This window comes from Phascolarctos cinereus, unplaced genomic scaffold (genome assembly GCF_003287225.1).
Source record: "Phascolarctos cinereus isolate Bilbo 61053 unplaced genomic scaffold, phaCin_HiC Scaffold_1;HRSCAF=81, whole genome shotgun sequence".
Classification (NCBI taxonomy): domain Eukaryota; kingdom Metazoa; phylum Chordata; class Mammalia; order Diprotodontia; family Phascolarctidae; genus Phascolarctos; species Phascolarctos cinereus.
The window spans coordinates 207,448,505-207,466,366 of NW_027555514.1; the positions used below are offsets into that span (position 1 = coordinate 207,448,505).

The 17,862-nt window shown below is 37.1% G+C and overlaps 1 protein-coding gene across 7 annotated transcripts in view; it reads right to left on the reverse strand.

The window, feature by feature from the left end:
* CCDC91 (coiled-coil domain containing 91) overlaps window positions 1-17,862 on the reverse strand; it is a 527,613-nt gene that overhangs the window by 9,311 nt on the left and 500,440 nt on the right. For 6 of the 7 annotated variants that reach the window (XM_078156714.1, XM_020979649.2, XM_020979651.2 and 3 more), the window contains one exon: window positions 7,389-8,546. The exons of the other annotated variant lie outside the window; for it this stretch is intronic. In XM_078156714.1, the coding sequence (XP_078012840.1) occupies window positions 8,397-8,546 (150 nt within the window). In that variant the 3' untranslated portion in view covers window positions 7,389-8,396. Of the gene's footprint in view, window positions 1-7,388; window positions 8,547-17,862 lie in introns of those variants that run through there. 7 annotated transcript variants of the gene reach the window in all.

Below are 17,862 nucleotides of genomic sequence, written 5' to 3' on the forward strand. Positions count from 1 at the left end.
GAGGAGGGGAGGAACAGATAATGAGTTCAGTTTTGAACACATTGAATTTGAGACGTCTATAGGATACCCAGTTTGCAGGGTCCAAATAAGCAGCTGGTGAGGTAATCTGAAGATCAGGAAAGACACTAAGGCATATTATATAGATGTTGGAGTCATCTGCCTAGAGAGTTTAATTGAATCCATAGAAACTGATGATATCACCAAGAGGGAGAATATATATATATATATATAGAGAGAGAGAAGGATGTCTAGAACAGAGACCTGGAGTCATGCACAACTTTTGAGCATGACATGGATGAAGATCCAGGAAAGATAATGAAAAGGAGCGGTGAAAAACAGTGAAAAGGAGAACTAAGAGAGAAAAATATCTCAAAAAGAAAAACCCAACACAAAAGAGAATATTCAGAGGGTGGTCAACAGTATCAAATGGTGCAGAAAAATTGAGGATGACTGAGAAAAGGCATATTAGATTTGGTAATTAAAATATTAAATTTGGTCATTAAAATATCATTGGTAATGTTGAATAAAAGGGCAGCTAGGCGGCACAGTATAGAGAGTACTGGGCCTGAAGTCTGGAAGACTCCTCTTTCTTTGTTCAAATCTGGCCTCAGACATTTACTAGTTATGTGGCCCTGGGCAGGTTGCTTAACTCTGTTTGTCTCAGTTCCTCATCTATACAAAAGAGTTGGAGAAGGAAATAGCACACCACTCTGGTTTTGGGTTATGGAGAGTCCAATGTGACTGAAACAACTGAACAATTACAAATGCTGAATGATGAGATTGAAAGCTATTAGGCAGAACTGAGAAGAGACCAAGAGAAAAGGAATTATAGGAATTGAGCATTGATAGCTTTTCAAGGAATTTAGCTGAGATGGGAAGGAGAAGAGTGTTTGTAGGCCTCATAGGAGGAACCAATACATTGGGAAAGAAAGATTACAGAGTATGGGGATGACAGTAGGAGTCACCTGTTTGAGGAGAGTGGAGGGGAGAGGATCAAGCAGTTGTGTAGAAAGATTGGTTTTAGCAAGATACAAGCATTCTTATTCTTCAGAGATTATAGTAAAGATAGAAAATGAGCAGGGATGTCAAGGGGATGTGGTGATGAAGAAGGGAAGAAAAGAGTTTTCAGTGAAGTATAAGGTGAGGGACTTTTCTTAGAGAGTCCAAAGAAGCGATCCTGTGGTAAGTCTGAGGAAAGAAGAGGTTTAGAAAAGCCATGGAGAGTGGAATAGAGACTTAGTTACAGAGGAAGAAGATTACCTTGCTGCATGAGGGCCCAGATAAGAATAGATAACATAATAATGTTATATCATGGACCAGTTAATATGATTTTGTGACTTTTTTCAACTTTGTTTGTAAGAGGTAAGGATAGTACATCGTGTTGATGTTTGATAATATGTGAATGGCAGTAGAAAATGAGAACAAAAAATTTTAGAGTAGAAGATGGTATAAAGTTTAAGTGTTTCAGCCAGGGGTTGAGATTGGGGAGGGAGGAAAATATAGTCAGATCGTGTATGATTAAAGGAGGATGGAAAGAATTAAGGTTACAGGGAGAATGATAGGTTTAGACATAGTAAACCTTAGGGAAAGGTAGGAGAAATAGTCTGATCAGATAAAGGAGTTTCAGGGCTCTTGAAGAATCAAGAACATGTGTAGGTGATGGTAAGATGAAGTGTAAAACCATCCCTGCATGTATCTGAGATGGAGTAGAGCAGTAGGTTATGGGAACTGAGTAGATTAAGAAACTAAGGAAAATGAACATGTATGTTGAAGTTGGGATAACAACTGGGTAGAGATTAGAAAAATGCCAGGTACTAATCTTATTAACAAAGAAGGGAGAATAGCCTTGGGGTCAGTAGATAATGGACACTATGATTTGGACTGGTTGATAAATTTGGATAGTGTAAACCTCACAGGATGTGAAGTTGCTGAATGACAGTAGTAGGTGGAGAATTAGAGAAGTTTCAATGGGAAGAAGGGAATATTTCTTCTCTCCAACTGGGACCAGTGAGGGAGGGCAGTGGGGACAAGGATATAAGAAGGAGAAGGTGTAATCAGTACTGGAAAGTATAGCCAGGGCTGCATTCTCATTTAGTAGGCGTGGAGTGCAGTACAGTGGAGTGGAATGGTGGAGAACAGGTTTTAATGAATTCCAGAAAATGGAAAAAGCAAGAGAGGAATCAGTCTAAAATGAAAGGAAGTTTATTATAGACAATTTTGAATAGATCAAAATCATAATTTGTAATGGCCTCAGAGAATGGATTTTCTACAGAAGACAAGGAAGTGGGCTTTTCTTCATCTGATGAAGCTACAGCACTATCCTCAGCTCTATCATATAGATACTATTATCTATAGAACTACTTAGCTTTACTACTACTACTTCTCAGTGGTTCTACCAATTCAATTCAACAAACATTAATTAACCATTGATTTTGTGTGTGGCAGTGGAAACAAAAAGTCAAAAACGAATCTCTGTCTTCAAGGAGCTTATATTCTATTTGAGGGAAACAATATATGTAGTGATAATTAAAAACATATACAGAAAATAAACACAAAATCATGGGGTGGGGTTAGGAAAACACTAATAACTGTGAAGAGGGATCAGGAAATATTTCTGTAGGAGCTGGCACCTTGAGCCAAGCATTGAGCAACATTAACATTAGAGGTAGAGGGAGAAGATTTCAGGCACAGAGGAACAGCATGTATCAGACAAAAAGAATAGAGCTTTTTTCAGCTTTGGTCTCCCATAACAATTTCCTATTAGGCCTGGCTTAAGGATGAAGTTGAAATGAGTTATGAAAGAATTCATAGTATAAAGCAAATAATAATAGCAAAATAACGTTTATATTCTATATAAGTATACAGTAGTTACTATGTACCAGACACTGTGCTAACCACTTTATAATTACTATCTCATTGGATCCTCACAACAAGACTGGGAGGTAGATGCTATTATAATTCCTATTTTACAGATGTGGAGACTGAGGCTAACTGAGGTGAAGTGACTTACCGAGAATCATTTAGTTAGTTAAGTGTCTGAGGCCAGATTTGAACTCAGGTTTTTCTGACTCCAGACCTGGCACTCTATCCACTACACAAAAGTCTGGCATAACCAGTTCAAGATTTACAAAGTACTTTTTCACAATAACTCTTTAAGTTGGTACTGGAAGTATAATTATCTCCACTTTAGAGATGAAAAACATGGGGCTAAAAGAAAGTGGAGTAACTTGCTTGTGGTCCCACATGGTTTCAGAACTGAGCTGTGAAGTCAGATCTTCCGATGATTTGACTGATTCTAGCTAATAATTTTTTTTCCAACAAGAAAATTTATACACATGTTTTATTCTTGAAGAGTTAACAATACAAACTGTGCCCCATCCCTGTGTGTACTAATCCTGTTGAATTGAGGCCTCTTTTCTCCTGCATTAGAGATGTCTCAAAATGCAAAGAGGATTCATTGAAAATTAATTCAGGATAAAGCTTCATATAGACTAGAATAGTTCTCTCTCTCTCTCTCTCTCTCTCTCTCTCTCTCTCTCTCTCTCTCTCTCTTTCTTTTTCTACTCTACTTCTTCCTCTCTCTTCCCCTCTACCTCCCTTTTTCCAAAGCCTCCCAGCACCCTCTGCAAAGATGTCTGGTGAGAATGCTGGGAAAATAAAAGGAAAACTAACTATATTTACCTTCATCCTGTCCCACCCCATTTATTCTACTTTCTCTTTTCACTCTGTCCCTTCTCAGGGTGTTTGCTTCTGATTGCCCCTCCCCTAAACTCCCCTCCACTTTATGATTTCCCCCCACCCATTCCTCCCTGCTCTCTTATCCCTGTCCTGCCTATTTTCCTATAGCGTAAGAAAGATTTCCATACCCAATTGAATGTGTATGGTATTCCCTCCTTTTAAAGCCAAATCCGATGAGAATGAGATTCACTCATTCTCACCTTCCCCCACTTCCTATCCACTATAAAAGTCTTTTCTTGTCTGTTGTGCGAGATAATTTACTCCATTCTACCTCTCCCTTTCTCCTTCTTCCAGTGTAATCCTCTCACCTCTTAATTTTATTGTTCAGATATCCTCCCTTCATCTTCAACTCACCCTGTGCCATCTATCTGTCTGTCTGTCTATCTATCTATCTATCTATCTATCTATCTATCTATCTATCTATCTATCCATCCATATAATTTTTTCCCTCCAACTACCGTAAGACTGACAAAAGTCTCATGACTTACAGATATCTTTCCATGTAGGAATGTAAATAGTTCAACTTTAATAAGTCCCTTATTATTTCTCTTTCCTATTTACCTCTTCATGCTTGAGTCTTGTACTCGAAAGTCAACTTTTCTATTCAGCTCTGGTCTTTTCATCAAGAATGCTTGAAAGTCCTCTATTTTACTGAATATCCATTTTTCCCCTGAAGGATTACACTCAGTTTTGCTGGGTAGGTGATTCTTGGCTGTAATCCTATCTCCTTTAATCTTTGGAATATTATATTCCAAGACCTACAGTCCCTTAATATAAAAGCTGCTAAATCTTGTGCTATCCTGATTGAGTTTCCACCATACTTGAATTGTTTCTTTTGGGCTGCTTACAATATTTTCTCCTTGACCTGGAATTTGGCTACAATATTCCTAGGAGTTTTCTTTGGGGATCTCTTTCAGGAGGTGATTGGTGGATTCTTTCCATTTCTATTTTACCCTCTGGTTCTAGAATATCAAGGCTATTTTCTTTGATACTTTCTTGAAAGATGATGTCTAGGCTCTTTTTTTGATCATGGCTTTCAGATAGTCCAATAAGTTTTAAATTCTCTCTCCTGGATTTATTTTCCAGGTCAGTTGTTTTTCCAGTGTGATATTTCACATTGTCTTCTACTTTTTGATTCTTTTGCTTTTGTTTTACAATGTCTTGATTTCTCATAAAGTCACTAGCTTCCAATTGCTCCATTCTAATTTTTAAGGAAATCTTCAGTGAGCTTTTGGACTTCCTTTTCCATCTGGTCAATTCTGCTTTTTAAGGCATTCTTCTCCTCATTGGCTTTTTGGACCTCTTTTGCCATTTGGGTTAGGCTATTTTTTTTGGGGGGGGGCTAGGCAACGGCATTAAGTGACTTGCCCAGCGTTATACAGCTAGTAAGTATTATGTGTCTGAGGCCAGATTTGAACTCAGGTCCTCCTGCCTCCAGAGTCAGTGCTCTATCCACTGCATCACCTAGCCGCCCCTTGGCTATTTTCTTCAGTATTTTTGGGGTATCCTTTAGCAAGTTGTTGACTTGTTTTTCATGATTTTCATGATTTTCTTGCATCAATCTCACTTCTCTTCCCAGTTTTTACTCTACTTCTCTTACTTGCTTCTCAAAATCCTTTTTGAGCTCTTCCATGGCCTGGGACTGATTCATATTTTTCTTGGAGGCTTTGGATGTAGGGCTTTCATTTTATTGTCTTCTTCTGGTTGTGTGTTTTGATCTTGTCACCACAGAAAGATTCCATGGTCTGACTTTTTGTGCAGTTTGCTCATGATCCCAGTCAATTACTTGAGTTTTAAACTATTTGTTAAGGTAGGGGTCTGCTTCCAGTGTGAAGAATGCACTGTCCCAAACTTTGGGGGTTTTGTGCAGCTGTTTTCAGAGATACTTCTAGGGACCTGTAAATCTTGAGTGATCTTCCAAGGTGGTATGATCACGGGTGAGGTGTTTACTCCTTTCCTGGCCTGTACTCTGGTCTGTGAGTGACCATAAGCACTCTTTTCTGCCTTGGAACTGTGAGGAGGATTCTCTCTTCACTGAAACTATAAGCTCCACCATGCCAGTGCTCCTCCTTACCCCAGGACAGCCACCCAGAACTGTGACCCAGATCCAAGCACGGCAAAGCAAGAGAATCCTGCCTCAGCACCAGCAAAGAGATCCCTACACTCCCCCTCTGATCAGCCACTTGATTCCCCCTCTTTCTGTGGGCTGAGCTCCAGAAGTAGTCACTGCCCCAGGGCTGTGCCAGCATTGGGGCTGGGACCAAGCGTCTCTCTCTCACCACAGTCACAGACTTTTTCTACTGACCTTCTAAGTTGTCTTTGGCATTTGTGGGTTGAGAAGTCTGGAAACCACCACAGCTGCCTGTTAACCAGTTCTCTAAGGGCTGCTCCAGGTTCACTGAGGTCTGGTCTTTGCCTGCATGCCCACTCTGAACTGCTTTCCTCTTCCAGCCCAGAACAATGGACCTTTCCAATCAAGCATTCCAGATGATCTTGGACTGGAAATGTGTTTCATTCTGCCTTGTTGTGGGTTCTGCCACTCTAGAATTTGTTTGGAGCCATTTTTACAGGTGTTTGGGGGGGGGTTGGGGGAGAGATCAAGAAAGTCACTGCTTTTACTCTGCCATCTTGGCTCTGCCCTCTAGCTAATAATTTTTACATGCTGAATTTTCAGGATGAAATTGCTGCCTTTTATCTACTGCAGTGCATTAACCATTCCCTTGAGAAGTAAGCAATGGAATTGTTTGCAACTCTCTTAACCCAAACTAACCTACTCAGAATTTAGCCAGTAACTTGAATCTCTCTGAATGTTAGATATGTTGCTGATTCAGATTCAACAGTATTGATGTAAATCAATCCTGAGTAACTCACCTAAGTCCCATTCTACGCCCATCTGATGCTTCTGAACAATATTCAAGGATTGATTTGTGGAAAGCATATTGCCATAATCCAATTTTGATTGCAATTGTATAAGAGACTGAAAAAGTCCACATTTCAGAGAAGTGGCTGGGAGTAAGCCTCTGGGACCTGGGTGTGTGCCCAATAAAAACTCAGTCTGGCAAGCAGCACTTCTCCTAGGGCAGATGGAAAATGCTCCTTAGATCACTCTGGACATTGACTACCATTTTATTAGAATGGAGTCCTCAGTACAATGAACAAGTTCATTTGATCCTCGGAAAGCATCCTCTGCCCCTCCCTTACCAGTTTCCACTATGTGCCAACACACTACTGCTGCCTTGTCCTCAGTAAACTTTTTCCAGTTTACTTCTTTCTAAACTGGTGTAGGGGTAATTTAAAAAAAATACTATAATAGATTAAAAAGAGATGAAGAACTAAGTGATTGCAGGCCCAAATACTTCTCTATTTTACATGAGCACAAAGAATATAGCAGCCCAGAAACCAGGAGACTTTAATGGAGAGTCCCCTATCTTCAAGATCCTTTTTTCTTTTTCCTGGGATATGACAGATGGATGGATGTGAATATGAATCTGTTTGGCCTTCAGGCTCATCAGTTACATTCAGGTCTTTACTTGAACTTGCAAAAGGGAACCTGAGTAGTTTTTTAATCATTTAAAATAAACACTACACAAACATACCCTGAAGGCTCTGGCTAGAAGTATATAAATACATGGAGAAATTAATCATATAACTTCACTTTGGGTAGATATTTTTATTGCTCTAAGAAAGACCAGGAGATAGGAAAGTTGAAGCATTACAGATATAGTAAGATAAAACATTTATGTAAGTTTCAATGGCAGAAAAAAAATCACTCTTTCATGTAAAAATTGAAAAATATGAAAAACACCCATTAACAGAGGCACAAATCTATCATGTTTGAGGTACTTATCATAAATTAAGTACATTCAGAATCATGGGGAAACTATTCCTACTCCCTCTATTAGAACTTGAAATCGTAGAATGTGGATCTCAAGGACTAAAATGAACCTCCTTTCATTAGATCAAGCACAAAGTTCGATTTTCATAAGGAAGTAATTTCAATGCTCATTTTGAAGAACATATATATGCATATATATGTATACACACCACATACACACATACACACACACACACATATGTACACTATGTTCCTTCTTTTTCAGCATGTGTTTCAACAGGACAGTAAAATTAAATATAAAATACTTTAAATTTCTCTTTTCTCCTCTTGTTATTCACTCTCTGTTCACTGGCAAAAAGTATTATAAACAGCTGAAAAAATGGCCAGGAAAACTCAGATCTTTATATCCAAATTCCAAAGAGGTAACTAAATAATATTGAAACTTGGGCCTCCTCCTATGCTAAAAGAAGAAATAAATTATATGATCACATGCTGGCATCTTGTAAAAAGCCATATTGAGGCAGTAAGTTACGATATGCATTACCTTTGCCAAATTTGCCAATAACAGGCCACTGGAGGCTATAAAATTTGCAACATAAGTGTAGGTTTTGATTATGTGGTAATTTTCAATTACTTTCTTAGGTCATATTATGCTTGAAAGGAAAGCAAATGAGAAAACAAAACAAAACAAATTAGATCACTGACATTCTTCTAAATATTGTTTTGTATTATCCTTAAACCAGTACTATAATCCACAATATTTTATAAAGAAAAGCAAAGCATCTTTGTATTTCACAGAATGTAAATCAGGGGCCCAAATGATCTAGCCACTCTCAGTGATGGTCAGCTTGTCATGTTCTCCTCCTTCTGTTGAAGCTGGTTCTTCAGAGATTAAAGAACTCAATTGTTTCTGGGCACAAGACAGAAACAGTTCCAAAGTTGATAGGCTTCTCTGGCGGATCACTTGATCAAGCTATGGATTTTGTTTAGAAAGAGAAAATAATGCCATTTAGAACATTTGAAATAAATATCTTGAGAAGAAATGTATTATGCACATTATTTTGAGGAGAAAAACTAGGAATTTATTTTCTAGTGCTTTAGATAATGCATTAACATTGAATTATAATTATGCTACTATATCTTATTGGCTATTTTAAATGATATAAAAACAAGTAAAGTAAAAGTTTATGACATAAACTTTTAATAAATGATCACTTATTGGACAAATAGAATGTTATCTCCTTCCTCTTATTGGAGAGGCACAGAAGCAGGATGGGGCATGTGTTGTTAAACATACCAATAGATTGCTCTATTTTGCACAGAACCTATCCCTTGATTGCTCGAGAACCTACAAAGATATTTAATAAAGTAATAAATGACTCAAGTAGCAGAAAGAGGGGTGAGTGTTTGGTGTAGTTATCAACTAGGGAACTCCAGGATGAGGAAATTCCCTCTACCAGAAGAGGTTGGTACCTTTTCTGCAACAGTCTTAATGTATTGCCTAGAGCACTAAGAGATGACTTACTCAGGCTAACAAATCAGCAATTTGTCAGAAGTGGAACTTGAACCCACATCTTCATGGGTGTAAGGCTATCCTTCTATGCCTTTCCATGATATTGAAGGGATCTTAAAAGAATCTCTTGCCCAGCCCCCAACAGAATACCTTATTACCATGCTATGTAACAGAGTTCACAATATACACAACATAGGTGTATAAGAATGGGTAGGTTTCTGAATTGCTTAGAGTACTGTTAAGAAAAAAAAAAGTAAGGTTGTAATAACTAGAGAAAGAAAGCATTTATAATATCTGCCACATAAAAGTGTGTGTGTGTGTGTGTGTGTGTGTGCATAATTTTTCTGTTCTTCAGAAGTATGGAGAATTAGAAGGCATTACTAAGGTTACAATGGGAAAGTTTACAGGCATCAGTGTGGTAAGTTCATATGGACATTATAATAGGCTAGGAAAACCACCAAAATGTTTGAAAATTCACTTATGTTGAAATGTTCCTTCCAAATCCAGCATTCTATGAGTTTTTATATTTTTAACTTGGTGCAGACTGTTTTTAAACAACTGTTCCTATAGGTCATAATTAAATTTAAAAAAAAATTGAGCATCTATCGTAAGCAGGGAATTAACTATACTAGGTCCTATAAGGGATACAAAGATGAACAAGTCATGGTGCCTGCCTTTAAAGATCTTAAAATTGAGTAGGAGAAATAAGGTACGAACATAACATGATAATACTGAATGAGAGGTATGAGCAAAAGTACAAGAAGAGTTCAGAGTAGGGAGAGAACATTTTTTTTTTTACATTTTAGATGGACTTTGGGGAATAGGGAGGATTTTTTGGCAAGAAGACACACAGAGGGAATGGTGTGAACATCAGAATAGAGGCCTAAAAGCTTGGACCATGGCCAGGGAAGAATAAATAACATGGCTGAACTTCTGTCTAGGGCATATAAATGTGGTAGTGGGAGTGCAGGAGCCCTTGAATGCCAAGCCAAAAAATGCAAATTAGGTTTTTTTAATGTATTGAAAAGCATAACATTTTCTCAGCACTCTGCCCAGGATAGCTGTGTGCTAATATTTGAAGATTTTGAGCAAGGGAGTTACATGACCAGGATTCTGATTAGGAAGATTAATCTAGTTACAGCACACACTGGCAGACTGGAGAGATAAAGAATAAAAACAGGGAGTCTGTTAAATCAATCAATCAATAATCATTTGTTAAGTGCTTAAGATGTGTCAGGAACTATGCTAAGCACTAGGGATGCAAATTAAAGTAAAAACATGAAAAAAAACCAGTCCCTGACCTCAATGAACTTACATATTAATTGGGGAGACAAAACATAAGTAAAAATACCTACAAGATACATACAGAGTCAAATAGAAGGCTCAAAGGGTCAGGAGGAGATGAAGAAGGCCTCCTGCAGAAGGTGATATTTAAGCTGAGTCTTAACAGAAACCAGAGATGGTAAGAGTGAGGAAGGAGAACATTTCATTGCCACTTAGGAGGCTATGGCTGTAGTTCAAGTGAGAAGTAATGAGGACATAAACTAGAGTGGTAGCAAGAGAAATGTAAAGGGAAGATTGAATGTGAGATACAATAGAGTTAAAACTGGCAGGATGGTGACTGCCTCTATGGATGCACAGGACAAGGGAAAGAAAGGAGTTAAAGATGATGCCAAGGTTTTGAATCTGAGAAAATGTTAGTACCATCAGCAAAAATAAAAAAAATTAGGAGGAGTTGGTTTGGGTGGTAAGATGACAAGATCAGTTGAGAAATAATAGTAACATAGTAGTCTATTTAGATTTGCTCATTATATACTTTAGTGTCAGAGCTAAAAAATGAGACAAGGAGCTAAATTTTCTTGCTTTTAAAAAATTTTTTCAAATGGTATAGCAAGGCATTTAATTAGTTGAAATATAAGTGATTTTAAAAGCTTAAATAATGCCTTAAAGGAATCTCGAGATCACACTTTCATTTGGTTTTGAATGAACCAGTTAGAAATGAAAACTACTGGAATTATCCAATGTCAAATCCTACTTTGCAGAATACTATGTATTTCTGTATCCAGTCATACATGGTAAGCCTGGTAGACAAGGTGACCTCCAAAAGTATACAAAACATCTATGTAGACACCTCTATTGATAGTTGGGAAGCTGACAGTAACCAGTTGGTGGCTTTAATTTCCTAGACTATTTCCTCGAACATTATTGAAATTCAGAAGAATCATTGCGACATTTGCTTTTTTTAAAAAAATGGGTTTTAAGAGAACTTCTGGAATGCTGGTTTTTAGATGCTAGGTAATGAAGTTTGGAAATTTTAGAATAATTTCAACAGTTTGTAAAGAGGCTCCAAGCGTTTGACCAATAATTGCTGCCAGGATATTTATTCAACCTAACAAACCTATGTTGAAGTCTTGAGTCTATAATTCATATGTTGCAGTTTTTGAAATTAAAGGCTAAAAGGACAGGAAAATTTTGATGAATCTTTTTAATAAAACACATCAATTACCTTCCTTGCATATGTTAGGAATCACTCTGGAATTTGAATCCATAAAGATGATGGCCCTAATGGCACTGGGTTTAGGCAGCTGCTAAGGCTCACTTTGTATCTTTCTTCATTTCTCCATAGAATTGTGTGAAAAAAAAATTCTATTAAATAAATGCAAGGTCAAAGCTCTGAGCGTGTCCAACATGGAATGTAAATCTTCCAAGGAGTAAGATATGTATCTGGACATAAAAGAATTGAGTATCTAATTTGGTGGTTCCTTCTATGTACGGCATATAAGATCATGTCTGTGAGGTACATTATTTGGGACCTTTATCTTAAAAAAAGATGTTGGATTTTTCTTCTCATAGCCAGCCCATCAGAATGATGTTCTTGGCATGTACCTGAATTTCAACAGTTTCTATTTTATTATACATGACCTTATTATCCTTTATTGAGGCAATACAGGCTTTGGCAAATTGTTCCACTATTTTTCCCTTGTAATGTGGGGTTTAATTCTGTATTTGTGGCTTTCATTTCAAAGTGCGTCAAAGATGAGTACTTTATGACACAACACTGTCAAATTTTTTACTAAGAGCACTGGTGTCATATTTTCAGATTTGATGTTTATTTTTCTTTAGTAATGGGGTAGCTATAAAATACTGTGTTTTCATCTTCATTTTGTGTTGTTTCAGCTGTCACATAGTTGTTAAAGATTCCTGAAAAAAGTTGAAATTTGGGGGCCTGAGCCTTATAAATTGTTTTGCTTTCATTTTTCTTTGATTTTAATCATCCTTTTATGGTTTCAGTTTGTTGGCTCCAACAGAGGCCTTGCAGAAGTCCACTGATTCTTGCAGACTTTAAATTTCATAACCATTTAGTGAAAAGAAGTGCTTGGCTGGTTTTTATCCACCTGTTACATTAGATTTGTATTTATATTTTAACCAGTAAGTAAAGTAAAAAAGCAAATGCAAAGTATGATCCCTTTCATGTGGATATTTTGTTGCTGAAAAAGGCAGAGAAGGAACATTTATGTAAGAAACATGAATAAAATCAAGAAGAAACAGCTTAGATAAAATGTTGAGGAGAGATGCAGACTTCCCTGACAGAAATTGCCCCTCAGATAAATGTAGTGAAAGGACCTGTTAGAAGGTAGAACAATGAATATGGTAAAGATGGCTGCTGTACATTGTGAGCCAACAATTCGTTTGCATGTGATTGTTCTCAAAGTACTAAAGGTTTTGAGAAACTTTAAATAAGGTAACTGAGGCCTACGAAAAATTATACATTATAGATCTCTGTCACAGATGATGGAAAGGAGGAATTTTTGAATTTCAAATCATAAATTAGAGTTGTAAAGACAGGTCCCTATTTATGAGAAAGCCCTGGTTTAGAGTATTAGAAGCTAAAGATAAGAAGGGGATGGGACAGGAGACAACTTGCTGAAGACAGAAGCAAGAAAGGAAGCTGAGCTCTAGAGGAGTGAGAGACAGGGGAAACAAGGGAATTATCCTTATGTAAGCAGAGTTGCTGCGCTTACATAAGATGCAGTAGAGGGGTTGACAGGAACTGATGAAAGTTGACAGGCAGGCTTTGCAGCTGCTCTGGTGGGAACTGTGCTGACTGGAAGAGAGGCACTGCTTTGCTAGCAGCTACTTGGTTGGAGAAAGGCAGAATTCTAATCTAACTCTAATCTAATTTATAGCCTGAGAAAGGAGAAAATTCTCAGAGGTTTTCTCATGTTGCTATGTTCTCTTATTTGAGCTTCAAGAGAGAGAAACACAAGTGAAAAAACAGGCTTTGCAAATACCTTGCTATAAGAAAAGGCATAGCTTTGCTAAGAACTGACTGGATAAAGCAGACTTCCCACATCAAAAGAGCATAACATTTTCTTAGCATCCTGCCTAGTGAAGCTGTGTGCTAAAATAACTTGTCATTGCTTCAATGGCCTAAGAGTAGCAAAGACATGACTCTGCCCTGCAGGAGAGCTGTATGGACCAGATAGCAGAGAAGTGGTTTTGCCCAGAAGATGACTCATGGTGCACATTATATTCTAAAGAGACCAAGGACATCAAAGCTTGCCACCCAGAGCTGTGATCTGTGTTTCCCTACTTATGTACTCCCCTGCTAGTTTTCTGAAAGCATATGCCAACTCTCCCTATGGATGCTGTGTCCATTGGTGGGAGAATATGACCCAAGTTTATTCATAGACTTTTATATTTTTATTATTTTTGCTCTTGATGTCTATTGAGTAAAGCTTAGGATTATTTCTACTTTTTTCCTTCTACTGAATAAAAGTTATGACTATTCTTGCATTTGCCTTATTTAGTAAATGTTTCATGTTTAAGAGTAAATGGTATCATTGTGACTAATTTTGTGCAAATGGGAAGGAAAAAGGTAGAGGCAGATGAGGCAATAATAGAGAATATTCCCCCTCCCACATACCAGGGTTATCCCTGGGACTCTGAGAGAGTGACTTGTAGCTTCATAGCTATGGTTGTGGTCAGCTGCTCTTCTGGGGATACCAGTTTGACCCGTCAAAGTGAATAAGGTGAAATCAATGAACCAGTTTATAGAGAAAGAGAAAGGGGTGGGGTACAGTTGCCATACTAGGTGCTACAAAAAAGCAACAGAAAAAAAAAGTAAAATGAAGCAGTCTCTCTGTGCTTTAGCATTTCACTTGCTACACCAAAATGAGAAGGCTAATAAAGCAATGTCCACCAAATGAAGAATTTCAAAGTCAATCAAAGAAATTTTTTAAGAATAAAATTATTTCCTTTAATGAAGACCTTGGTTAAGAATCCTTTCTCCATGTCTCCCCCCAAATTCTGCTATGCAAAATATCACATATGTAGAAGAAACTTTCAATGTATGACACTATATATATTAATTGTGCTTTCAATATTTTTGTGCTTTAGCATAATAGTCACAGGTCCAACAATGTCATCCCCCATTCCATGAACTCTAGTGGTTTCCTATTACTTCCAGGATTAACTATCAAATCCATTAGCATTTAAATCCTGTCATAACCTAACTCCCCACTCCCCCACCTTTCCAATGTTCTTATACCTTACTCCCTACCACAATGATTCGACAACAACTGATCTCTTTGCTGTTCCTCAAACAAGACACCCTGTCTCTCACCTTAAGACATTCTGGTTGTCTTCCATGCCTGGAATGTTCTCTCTCTTCATCTCTCCCTATTGGTTTCTCCAGTGTCTTTTAAGTCTCAACTAAAATCCCATCTTCTACAAGAAGAAATTCCCAACCCCCCAATCCCTCTTAATTTTAGTGCTTTCCTTCTTTTAATTATTTCCTATTTTTCTTACATACAGCTTATTTTTACATATTTGCTTACTGATTACAAGCTCCCTGAGGCCAGGGACTATATTATGTCTTTTTTATACCCTCAGCATTTAGCACAGTGCTTGGCACTTGGCACATAGCAAGCACTTAAGAAAAGCTTACTGGTTGACTGATATGCTAGCATAATATACAATAAAACATGAAAGAAATAAGCCTATGACTACTGATGTCATGTTTATAACTTATCTTTGTGCAGATTTTTAACACGTCTTGAAAAATCCTAAGCATAAATGGATATCTGGCAAATACTTACTTTAATCATAAATGTGTGTGGATATATACATATATATATTATATATACACATATATATATATACATACATACACACATATATATGTATGTGTGTATAAATTATGATATGTATATAAATTATAAATAAATAAAATACATATATAAATGCATTATAATTGTATTATATATGACTATATTATACACATTATATAATTATATGTTATGTAAGAATACATTACATATATACATATTTGTTTATATATATACACACACACACACATACACTTGTAAACAGATAGATAATAGGGCTTCAGTATTCAGCAAGATGGCTGGGACTAGAGTCAGCAAGACTCGTCTTCCTGAATTGAAATCTGGCCTCAGACATTAGCTGTGCGATCCTGGATAAGTCACTTAACCCTGTTTGCCTCAATTTTGTCATTTGTAAAATGACTGGAGAAGGAAATGGTGAACCACTCCAGTATCTTTGCCAAGAAAACCCCAAAGGGGTCATGGAGAGTCGGACATGACTGAAAAATGATTAAATAACAACACCCCAAATAGGATTTAAGGATAAAAGAAAGCCCAAATTTGATGATGCAGAGAAACAACTGTACAGGGAAGTTTTCCATATAACAACATTCATAAGAGAAAATATTTGTTTTCAAACTACAAATAAACTTTGCTGTAAGACTATTGTTACTTCTTTACTATACCGCCGCCTATTTCAAGTTAAATGATGAGGGTCATCCCAACTTCTTGACTGAATGAATCAGAAGCATAAGCTAGATGTGAACAAAGCATAGACAATTCCACTGAACCAACTAATTAAAGGCATTTTAAGTAGGTATTACAGGAAGTGTATTGGGATTAGGAGAACCTCAGTTGCACACTGTAGGTTTTATATAAATAACAATCCAGTTTGGAATCTAGAATTTAAACATTTGGCAGCTTAGAGAAGACAGCAGTTCCATTCAAACTCTTGAAAGGAAATCATTTGCTGGGGGAAGAGGAAAGTTTTTGTCTACTCTCTAACTTCTTCCTGCTCCTGTGATCTGGACTTTTCATCGATGTCCTGGAATAGCAGTAGCTGGTAAAAATATCTGCAATAGGAAATCACTAGACATACTGAAGAAAAGTGGGAAGAAGAGTGACACCAGACTTCAAGGACACTTCACGGGTACTTTTATGAAGAGGAGAAAAGTACACAGTGAGCTTTGATTTATGTACTTTTCCATATGTACTTTCTAAGCTTGTGCCCAATTTCTCCCGATGGGACAGTATGTGTCACATACTTTTAAGGGAGAATGTGTTGTACTACCTGTTGTTACTATAATACCTTAATAAATACTTATTTAAAAAAGGCTAATTAAATCTTTCTGGCTAACTGATAACAAATGACCATGTTCTTAAGGAAGCACATTGGTGGTGGTTCATAAATTATAGCATTAGAAAGATGCCCTTTGGACCTTTAAAATTCTTATTCCTAGAAAAATATTCTACAAAAAAATTCCTAGAAAAAGAAAAGAAGTATAAGACATTTCCTCTAGACTCCAGGGATAATTTAGTTTGGAAGATAAATATGAAACATTCAGTCAATCAACAATAATTTAATATCTACACTGAAGTAGACACTATAATATGGATTGGAAGTACAAGGACAAAAATGAAATAATTTGATTTTTACTGCCTTATGATTTTATTAAAGGAAAACACACAAATTTTTATACAAGGTAAAAAGTTATTTCTGGATAATGGGGTATGAAAAGGCTAGGGAATCTGGGAAGTATTGAACTTTGAAAGAAGTGGGTATTTTAAGAGAATTTTAAGAGGTGGTAGTGAGGAGGGAGTACATTTTAGACATGGAATACAGCCTTGCAAAGGCATGGAAATAGTAGGCAAAATGTTGGGTATGAAGAGAAGCAACTGGACTGGAAAACTGAGTGGATAATGAATGAAAAATGCATGTTAATTAAACCCAGAAATTAGGGCTTGAATCAAGTAGTGAAGGGCTTTAAATGCCAGAGGAGCTCATATTTTATCATTCAGATGATAAGGAAACACTGCAGTTTTTTAAGCATGGCAATGAAATGGTCAGACATATACTTTAGAGATTTTACTTTGACAGCTGTATGGAAGATGGACTGGAAAGGGGGAGAGCATTGAAGCAAGAAGACTGGTTGGGAGGCTAATAAGCATTAGCTGAGGCTATGCATAGGGTCTCACCTATGATGGTGGCAATGCAAGTAGGAAACAGGGGATGGAGAAGACAAATTGTATCAAACCTATCATACTGACTATAAGTGCAACTAGAATTCACAGAAGGAATAGAGAGGAAAGACTCCATGTAGAAGATGAGACTTCAGTTGAGTCTTGAAAAGTGGGTGGAATTTAGATAGGTAAAAGGGAAAGAAGGAAAAAATCTAGACAAGAGAATAAGTATGAATAAACAAAAGCTTATAGGTAGGAGAGCATACGGTACAAGGGACAGTGAGGAGATGGGTCTGAGTGTAATGAAGGGTCAGCACTAGAGGAGAGTAGGAGTAAAGGTTAAACTGGATGGGGAGAGGAAAATCTCATCCTTAGGCAGCACCAATATCTAGGGGCTTGAGAATACATACACACAGTACAGAAACACACACATACACTATGTACATGTGAATCTTAGAGCTTAGAGCTTAGAAATAATATAGGCCAAC